The sequence below is a fragment of the Platichthys flesus genome, chromosome 4 (assembly GCF_949316205.1).
Source record: "Platichthys flesus chromosome 4, fPlaFle2.1, whole genome shotgun sequence".
Classification (NCBI taxonomy): domain Eukaryota; kingdom Metazoa; phylum Chordata; class Actinopteri; order Pleuronectiformes; family Pleuronectidae; genus Platichthys; species Platichthys flesus.
The window spans coordinates 18,571,083-18,581,112 of NC_084948.1; the positions used below are offsets into that span (position 1 = coordinate 18,571,083).

Here is a 10,030-nt window from a genome sequence, read left to right on the forward strand (position 1 = left end):
GGATAAGAAATCTTATTTTTAATAAATAAACAGTTTATTTAATGCAATGATCAGATCAATCGTATGAATTTTGGCTATTGGTGCAGAAAACGGGCAGACCTCATTATTTAAAATGTTGAAAAACGACTGTGTTTCTATACCGATGTAGAAGATGCCTTTTGATTTGTCTCAAAATGCAAATGTGATGAGAATATGTCCTGGTGTGAGGATAACCATTAGACATATTTAAGAGTTCTCATGTAAATAGGTTTTTATGGTGCTAAATATAGTATACTCCAATGACAAGGCAGTTTCAAGTTGTACGATCGAAGGTCACACATTGTTGTTGCAGAGGCTTTAATGCTGCTTGTCTCATTGGGACGTTTTATTCTAAAAGGAAGCCAGTGGCACAGTGAATTCCTTGCAGCTGAAGCTCTGAGAGCACAGAAATTATTGTTATAGTTTCATATTAATTGACTGCTATGTCTTTAAGTGTGATAAGACAGATCTCGGAGGTCACTTATGCTGTACCTGTTCTCCACACTTACAGTAACTCCCCCTGATCACCAGACAATATGTGAGACTCTTTCATTGAATTGCCTTAGATTTAAGTGAAGTGGTCTGAAATTGCTTTTTTTATTTTTACAATATTTCATTTTCATCTGAATTGGCTAAGTAATTAGACAAGATGACAAAGAAGAAAAGTAGAAATATTCATGTGCCAGTTTTAAGACATAGAAACTGCCTGAACTTACCTGTACTGTACAATTTCTATGTGTCAACTGAACCAGAGCTTTCTTATTTTTCTATGATGAGGTGAATGTTGCTTTATATTTCAAATTTTCCACAAGTCCCATATATGGTCTAATTTCATTCCCTCCTGGGTATGACATGCAATACTTATTGTACTCTTGGACAAACATAATGTAGCAACTCATGCAGTGCTCAAACTGACTGCTACTATGTGTCAAGTGTGATGATGTATTGCTTTAATTAACAGTTTGTGTCACAATATTAATACCGATTGCAATATTTAATTTTGAGACAATATCCATTAAGACATTGTGTTACAATTTAATCCGTTATTGATGAACAGCAAGGTTTTCTCCAATTCAAAAAGTCATTGTTTTGGTACTATGAACCACAACTTTAATCAGTGTTTTATATTTTTTTGCAAACATTTACATTATCTTTATTTTTCTGGGATCAGAGGTTGCAATTGTGTCACATTTGGAAACATCTGATATGATATATTTTGAGATTAGAGGAGTGACAAGTATGAGGAAACTTGTCTTTGATTGCAGATGTCATTAACAATTATGATGAAGGTGCTCTGATATACAAACCCCCTATTTTTCCAGTGCATAAGATTCCCCTCTAAAGTACTGTTTACTTACTACCAAAATTTCATTTTCACTTGTTTACACTCCTGGCGAGGACCAAAGTCTACATGATATCTTTACCATGTCACTCTTGTCAATCCCTGCCCTCTGATCTGTCCATGTTCCAGCTTCTTGGCATTTTTGAAGTCCTGTAAAAGTTCACATACATTTTTTTCTCTCACAGTTTCTAGAATGGAAATGCTGGGTGTGCTCTGTCCTTTAATGATGGTTTGACCAAATGCAATTTTTTTCCAATTTGTGAACAACTTACATAAATAAATGTATTACAAGGTTAATGTCTCTCTTTTGAAATGCTTGACCTTCACTGTGCTCTTGGACCGATGCATTGTTTTTTGCACGTGTATTTAAAAAATATAGTTACCACATTACTGGAGCTTTGCATAGGCCAGAGGCGTGATAATGTGTCTGTATGAACATTTATTGTTGTTATAATCTGCTGATTATTTTCTCGAGATGTGGTTACGTCCATACAATGTTAGAAAATATTCATAGTGCTTCTCACAGAAATCCAGGTGATGTCTCAAATATCTTGTTTTGTCAAAGTAACAATTCGATTTACAAATGTACAAAACTGAAGAAAAAAAAAATGTGTCATCAAATTGATGACGTTGTTTTGTTAATTTAGCAGTTGAGCTCTCTCTGCCCTCATACTTCTGGCTGGAATAACAGCTCCCAAGGATTGGTGGCTAATAGTGATAAATAGAAACAACTCTAATATAAATATAAATGTGTTAATATACAAATATAAATACTGACAAACTTAATACAACCAAGTAGTAATTAATAAACCCCTCAGGTTTTAGGGATGAAGGTCAGTACTGGGTAATGTTACTGGTTTGAGTTCCAGTAAAACCAGTGGGAATGAAGTGGGAATGAAGTGAGTTACCCACTTCCACTCAGGTCGGTCTGTGTCGCTCTCTAGCGTCGCCACATAAAATCTCCACTGCTGCTGATGGCTCTGGCGGAAGTTGCGTCACCGAGGAAGCGGATACAGTTCGTCTGCAACATGGCGTCCGTGACAACAGGTGAGAGCATAACGGTCCCAGATAGCCGAGCTTCCCTCGAAACAACCATGTCCCCAAATCGATGTTTCACACTCGCATGTTGTCTTAGAGTGAATTTGGAAAACCGCCACGAGTCTTTTCGGAGGATTCAGCCTCGCAGTGGCCACCGACAGCGTGTTTTCATTCATGGCTTAAGCTAATGCTAAGACAATGCTAATGCTAACACAAGCGGGGCTAACACATCGCTGACTTTAACTTTTATCTGTTAAGTTTAATTTACAGCGAGACGTGTTTAATCTACTGTTGCCTAGTTTAACGTTCAACTTGGTTTAACCCGCTAACATGATGTTGTGCTAACAGTGAGCTAACTGGCAGTGCCTTTATCACATCGAAACCGGTTTATATTCACAGTCATGACTCTGGTGTTAGCATTTTAAAGATGGGACTATTTTCTCAGTTTTCGAAATCATCAAATTGTGGTTTGTGGAAACAGGAAATAAAATGAATGTCTGTCGCTCGCCTGGAGGAAGAATCACTGCCGTTTATAAAACCTTTTATTAGAAATCCCTCCGCTATCGTTTGAATAGCTGAAGCCATTAATAGCTCACTATATTAGTTGAGTGATTAGTTGTCAGACAAACCACACACATCCTTTTTGATCATCAAGCTATTGTTCGGGTTGTTTCCCAAGCTACTATACCCCCAGTTGACTATTTTCTGCCCCAGAAATAATTCATTTCTGCTGTTATCTGTTTAAAACCGTAGACATAGTGACACTAAATATCAGAGACAAGACATCGCATCACTAAACGGTGCTTTAGTCACTGTGTGAATTGTCTCGGTGTAACTGTGTGCTCATGAGTCTTTGTTGTGGCAGCTGTTCACTGTGCTCTCTGTCTGAAGTTCCATCATTTGTGTTATAAATAACCTGCAGCTGGCTGTGGTCAGCATGTGTTAGAGCTCAACAAGCTGCCGTCTCCTCAGGTTTACATCTCCCTCTGGCCTCTCTACCACTGGACAGTGTCACTGAGATCCACAGTTGACACTTTCACTTTATTTTATGATAGTGTCAACAGCTAACTGTTACCATGGTCAAAATTGATCATAAATATTCGGACAATTTTGTTCAATTATGTAACAAAAAGGGAGGATGTTTCATATTTGTTTCAGCCTCTTGAATGTGTATATTCTGCTTTAGTTGTTTCCGTCATTGTGAACACTTAAGTTTTGGAGACAAGCTAGACGAGCATGTTGAAGATACATTTATGGAGTTTAGGATTACTGGCCATTCTCCAACACAATAGACTATGCATGATGAATATGATAAATAAAATGTACATTGTTAAAGGAGTTCCCCTTGTCTTTGAGTTCTGGCTTCAGATCCTTCTAGGATTATTGTTAAAATCACCTCTTTTTCTCTTTTTAGCCACCTCGGAGTGGATTCAGTTTTTTAAGGATGCAGGGATCCCAGCCGGCCTCGCTGTCACCTATGCAGTCTCCTTTGTGGACAACAGGTAACCTAAACCCTCTGTTTCACATGCCTGATGGAGAACACTGAGGCTGCCTGCAGATTGTTTTTAAGATTACAATTCTTAAACGTCTTGTCTGCTGTATATAATGGTGGTGGAAAAATATTGCCAATGGTTTTCTGCTAAAAATGTCTCCCAAACGTTACACACCTTAAAAATATAAGTGGGATGGTCGCATTAGTGAAACAATTTGCTCCCGGAGGCTGTTCAGCCCTTTTCTGTAGAGTTCTAGTCTAATCATTAGATCTGAAGTAAACCCATTGTCTCATGAGTCTTATTGAATTAACTTATTCACATCATTAAAAGGTTTTATATTAGTTAAAAATTAGTATTTAATAAATTGTCTGTACCTTACATTGTACCTAGACATAATTTTTATTTAACATCAAATGGTATAAAAGAATCTTAAACATTTAAACATTTAACTTGAACCTTACACAAACCTTTCCACACCCAAACCCGCTGCTGTGTACATAACCACTTTTCATCTCCTTCACGTTTGCTTTCCAATTATTTGTGTCACTGCAGAATCCAGAAGAACATGCTTATGGACCTCAATAAAGATATTATGATGGACCTCGGTATCACGGTCATTGGTGATATCATTGCCATTCTTAAACATGCCAAGCAGGTGTACCGGCAGGTGAGATCACACATAATGTTGTCCTGCACTTAAATTTGGAAAATGTGCAAGTTATAACCATAAGTTGCTCAAAAACTGTCCACAGCTGTAAACACAAATGTCCTGTTAAATGGTGACGTTCATACAGTTTATTACTGATCTGTAGCAGAGTGCATCAATGTTTTTCAAAGTTATCTTTCAAGAAATATTTAAATGCAAAAAAATTGTGGAATTTTAAAACAACGGCATGGATCAATTTCATTGTCTACTTGTAAATGATATTTGCACGTTTAACATAAGTCTCTTGTCCCCTCGGTCTTCAGGACATGTGCAAGATGGCCACAGAAGCCATCTCCTCAGGACAGTCAAATGTTAAAGCTGAGCTCAGAAGAACAGCCAATAGTCGTAAGTAACATAAAGTAATGTTACCTTTCTAGCAGTCTTCTGCGGTTTGTGATTAATATCTACTCTAACTTTAATTTAACATCAGCATCTCTTACATGCTAATATAAATAATCTATAATAAAAGTGGATTTATGTTAGCTGCCTGTCTTAGTCTCACGCTTAAATATAAAGCAAGACCAGAATAGTCAGAGGCAAAATACTTAAGTATTTCTACTACAAAGCTTTACTGGATTGACACAGCAGTGTGACCCAAAAATCCGCCCAGCCAGAAGGAAAATTAATCATCAGATGTATCATGGTGTCGTATGTCTGCAGTAATTAAGCAGGTGAAGGTTAATCACTTCCGCCCCTGCCATGACTCAGAACAGGAGTATGTGGGGGATATTGAGCATAGAAATTAGTTTCCATGGTACAATTTCCTGTGAAATAGATTTTCAATATTTTTTCTCCAACTTTACATTATCAATTTGTGTGTTTATGCATTTTACTTCCTATAAAGAGACAAACTACTGTTTTTCATATGCTTAATGTTCCTGTTCACTGATATCAGCCATTTTAGCTTAACAAACACGTGATGTCAGTATGTCACAAAGCAAATTTTCGACCTTTTCTCAGCTGCCACTCGTATGATTGCTAACGCATTGAGCAGTGACTCCCCGCCAGCCACCCCCGCCCGACGACCTGACAACCGCCTCTCTGTGACGGTGTCCAACAAAGCAGGTAGACATCGACCCTCAAACCCCGTCATACCTATATCTCCTGTCCCTCTGGTGCCACAAATCCTTTTTTGTTTACCTCTGTTCAATCCCTGTGTACTTTCCACTATGTTTGTCAGTTATAAGTCAGCCTGCCGACGAGGGGAACAGTTTAGCAGCAGTGAAGCGCCGGCGAGTGACAGCTGAGATGGAAGGCAAGTACATCATCAACATGCCCAAAGGCACCACGCCTCGTACACGCCGCATCCTGGCCCAGCACGGCAAGAAAGGTAGGCCAGACCCAGTGGCCTTGCCGACAGCTCTCTTAAACGGGGCTGATTCTCACTTCAGCTAATCAATACTAAACGTTTTCATGGAGCTCTGTCATACTCAACCTGAATAAGGTGATTCTGGGTTGACAAACTGAACATGTTTAACCTTCATTGATCTCTCTCATAAATTAATCCCTTGTCCTACTAACCCCACCAACTCCAGCAATCAATTAACTTTGTCTAAAGCCATTTGCAGACATGGCCTTCAGGTAAAATCTGGAAAATTGTCTACGGAGTTTACCCAGAGTTTGCCTTTCACACATGCACAACACAGCAGGAGGTTCTCTGCACAGACGCATTCATCATAAAATCCTCCATATTATTAAACAACAGGCGGAGATCAGTTGATTTTGTTTACAGCACCCCGACACTGTCGTCAGCTGTTATCCCCACAAATTCAACCGGCACATCGTTTTTGCGACTGTCGTGTGTTAGAAGCGTCATCAACCCCCCCACTCGCCCCCAATCCAGCGGGGAATCCCCTGCTGTGTTTTCACATTGACTTCTCCTGAATTTCTACAGACCTTTTACTTGGAGGCCAGGCGGGTGAAGTTCGTAGAGTGTCTCACTTGGACAATTGCGTTCACACGTGCACCTCCAGAGAAAATATGAAGGAGCTGCAGAGTCAACTGCATGCCTGAAAGCAGCTAAACTGTGCTTGTGTTTCCATTGTCTCACATCATGTTGATTTTACCCTAAACTCTCCAGTTATGGTCTTTTTTCCCATGGCATGAATTCCCCTAACACTTAAAGCTGTTCATGTTTATGACAGGGTTGGCTTCTGTCACTCAGGTTTTGAAAAAACATTTTCTTTTTATCATTGGAAACCAACAGCAGCAGAAACTTGGACCTCTTGTTATAATAATGTATAGGTTTATAAAATAAAAGCCAGTTTTCTCGGCACAATGTTTGCATTGACATGATTCCATGTAAGCGACAGATGTTAGGAATAATATTTGCATAAATATGATGCAGATCTTTAATATGATACATACTTGTTTTTCATGACTACCATTTTGTCAGGTCAGAATTTTGAAAACTTGCTAAAAGCTGTGACATAGGATTGTGGAAATATATCAGTATTGTGACAATGTAAAACTTGTGACCAAAGCGTCTAACCGTCATCTTCAGAACATTTACATTCAGTTTCAATAACACCTTTATTAAACATGTTAAATGTTGAAGCAAAAGACTTTGCCTACTGCAGCACTCAGAAGTTTGGTCATCAACTACTGCTGCTGAGGCACAGAAGTAGCATTGATATGCTTTACTTGTATAATCAAGATTATTTGGATTACATTTTTTTTAGCTAGTTATTTGTCCTTCACTAATGATGTCATAACACAAACCAAACCATGCTGTCATATTCGATTTTCTATAATAATTCTCATTGCCTTTTGCTTCTTTCGTTAAAAGGTTTGAAACGCACGTCTGTATTTGCGAGACTTGGGGATGAATCCAAAGCAGACGCACCCACAAGCAATAACAAGGTGAGACCTGTCAGTGATCCTCATTATTTCATTGTGTGCCTTAAAGATGAGTTCTGTGCTCTTAATGCTTGTGTTTTTGCAGCCAACTGGTGTGTTCAGTCGTCTGGACCAAGCGGCCAAAGAAGAAGTCCTGCCGAGGGCAGGGAAGATGTATGTAGACGAGCAGGATGACAGTGATGGAGAGGGCTCTGTTCTTCAGTACGCTGGCGTCCTCAAGGGACCCCCTCCCTTCCAGAAGAGGCAGCCAACCGCGAAACCTGCCCCGACCACCCTGCGGCGTCTGGGAGGAAAATTCAAACCATCTCCCATTGACCCTCCCACTCCCTCCTCTTCTTCCCCTAACGGCCTACCTCCTGCCAAAATCAGTGTGCTTAAGAGACTGGGCAAGCTCCCTGCCACAACCAAGCCCACGCCGGCCGACACACAGGACAACAGAGTGACCAGCACCAAGCCCAGAGCCCTGGAGAGGCTGACCATAGCAAGCCCCAAAGTCAGCAGCAGCACCGGGACCACAGCAGGAGGAGTATTGGGAGGAGGAGGAGCAGCAGCTGAGTCCTTGGGGGCCCGCATGGACATTCAGGCTGTAAGCGTTTTTAGGAGACTGGGCAATAAGAATACCTAAGAAAAAATATACAGACTCTTTCTATCCTTTCTTTATAGAATTTGTATCACCACGTTTTGCATTTATCCTGGGATCATGCAGGACTGCATATTTCTATTAACTGGAGTGTTTTTGTTCAAAGTGTGTGGACAAGTTAAATTACGTTAAGGTATCTCTTAGATAAAAAAAATATGGTTTTTGTTTTATTTACCTTTTAGTCATGCTGCCATTGGAAAATCACCTTTGTCCACTGTCCATGCTTTTAATTTAAGAACTCAATGTTTGTGTTACATTGCTCTTGTATGTATATCTTACTACATTTTAGAGCTAAAGGCATGAGCATGACGTCAGCCAAGCTGCCATAATGGTGTTTTTTTTTTTTACCCTGTAACTCCATATGTAAGGATGCTGCTGCCTCACATCCCTGTTCTGAGATTTGATCTTAAATGAAAACTATTGAGTAGCTGAAAAAAAAATTGCTTGTCCCTCAAGATGAATTCTGCGATCTTGTATTCACCTGAACGTGAAATGTTTTTAGAAAACAATATTAAGTTTAAGGTACAGACTTGTTTTTTCACAAGTTAAAAACACAGGATAGCAACCAGAAATATCAGCCATGGGGTGATGATGAAATTCATCTTTTCTTGCTACCTTCACCTCAGAATTGCCTCCTGCATAATGTTTTAAAAGTAGATAATATGTAGATGACATGCCGCAGAGCTTAGGTCCTTGACTTGTGAGCAGAAAAGAAAATCCAAATGGCTACACAGAGCGACCTCTTCGAACACAGCACACCTCGTTCTCTTCTTCGATTTGTGGAGTAGAAGTTCTCACCTTGGAGCTGAAGATGCCCACGTCATCTTTTCTACCCCTGTAAGGAACTCTTTCTAATACCACCAACCTGATAGCTGGATCACTAGAATATTGTTTATTTTTTAAATGCAATGTATGAACTTGTTAGATCATGTTGATTTCACACAGGACAGACCCTGTTCTGCCTGATGTCGAGGACGGGGCCATTGCACTGCAGTTCCAGTTGGTAGTTCACCCCACCTGCTATGCCTCATTAACACGTTTGTACTGTTTGGTCCTTCAGACTTGCACCAGAACTTTGTGACACTTGTTAATATTTTAAAATCACTTTTAAGAATTTGCATTGTTTTAAGTAACAATGTAAAACACCACGAGTTACTCGTTTTTAAACGATATTGAAGTGGGAAAAAGTTCTACTTGGAAAAGATGTGCTTGGAAAATAAAGGAGGAAAATGGTCCGAACCTGATGAGTGTTATCTTCATGGTCTCAGTGAGTATGGTCTTATCATTTCAAAAGGGCTAAACACTGAAGGTATAACACAAAGCAGGACATGGTGTGTCACTTCAGGACTTAAAGGGAAGGTGAGCTAGGGCTTTCATGTCATTTATGATCAAAACGTAACTCAAGTCAGCTCTAATGTGTTGTCACAAGCCTGGACATGTGAGGAGAGGATGGGTGGAGATGTGTATTTAGCTGTTTGGCTGCTCGCCAACAACACTTGCGTGTATCGTGAAGATTGATTTGTTTGCCAGTTAGACGTGACTATAACGATTCACCCAGGAGGACTTCTCCTGAAACAAGCTCATGTGAGGTTCCAGTCTGTGCATTCAGGTGCTGCTTTTAAATCAGGGATATGAAGTGATGACCTCAGAGAGGATGTAGAGAAGAATTCATAATCTGTGAAAAAATAGTGCTGGGTGGTCAGTGGTGGAAGGTGCAGTGTATTTACTCAAGTACTGTATTTGAAAAAACATATTATATACATCTACAATTCTTTTCTTGGGACTTCCTTTTTCTAGGGAATTGTACTTTTTACTCCACCACAATTATTCAGCATCTTTATTTATCCTGCTTTACTTTAAATGTTTTTTGAGAGAAGATTCCAGATTCATTCACTAGACTGGCACTCAGTAGAGCTCAACAGAGCCTTATAGGT

At 39.6% G+C, this 10,030-nt stretch overlaps 1 protein-coding gene across 2 annotated transcripts; it reads left to right on the top strand.

Moving 5' to 3' along the window:
- The first annotated feature begins 2,349 nt into the window (after nt 1–2,349).
- Nucleotides 2,350–9,340, top strand: c4h19orf47 (chromosome 4 C19orf47 homolog). Of its 2 annotated transcripts, none has more exons than XM_062386505.1 (8): nt 2,350–2,407; nt 3,813–3,900; nt 4,444–4,558; nt 4,861–4,942; nt 5,558–5,662; nt 5,778–5,927; nt 7,386–7,459; nt 7,542–9,340. In XM_062386505.1, exons 1-8 carry the CDS (start codon nt 2,389–2,391, stop codon nt 8,079–8,081), a joined length of 1,173 nt encoding a protein of 390 aa, XP_062242489.1. In that variant the 5' UTR covers nt 2,350–2,388; the 3' UTR covers nt 8,082–9,340. The 2 variants fall into 2 exon arrangements, with proteins under 2 accessions (XP_062242489.1, XP_062242490.1); XM_062386506.1 differs by having other exon boundaries at nt 5,778–5,852.
- The last annotated feature ends 690 nt before the right edge of the window (nt 9,341–10,030 follow it).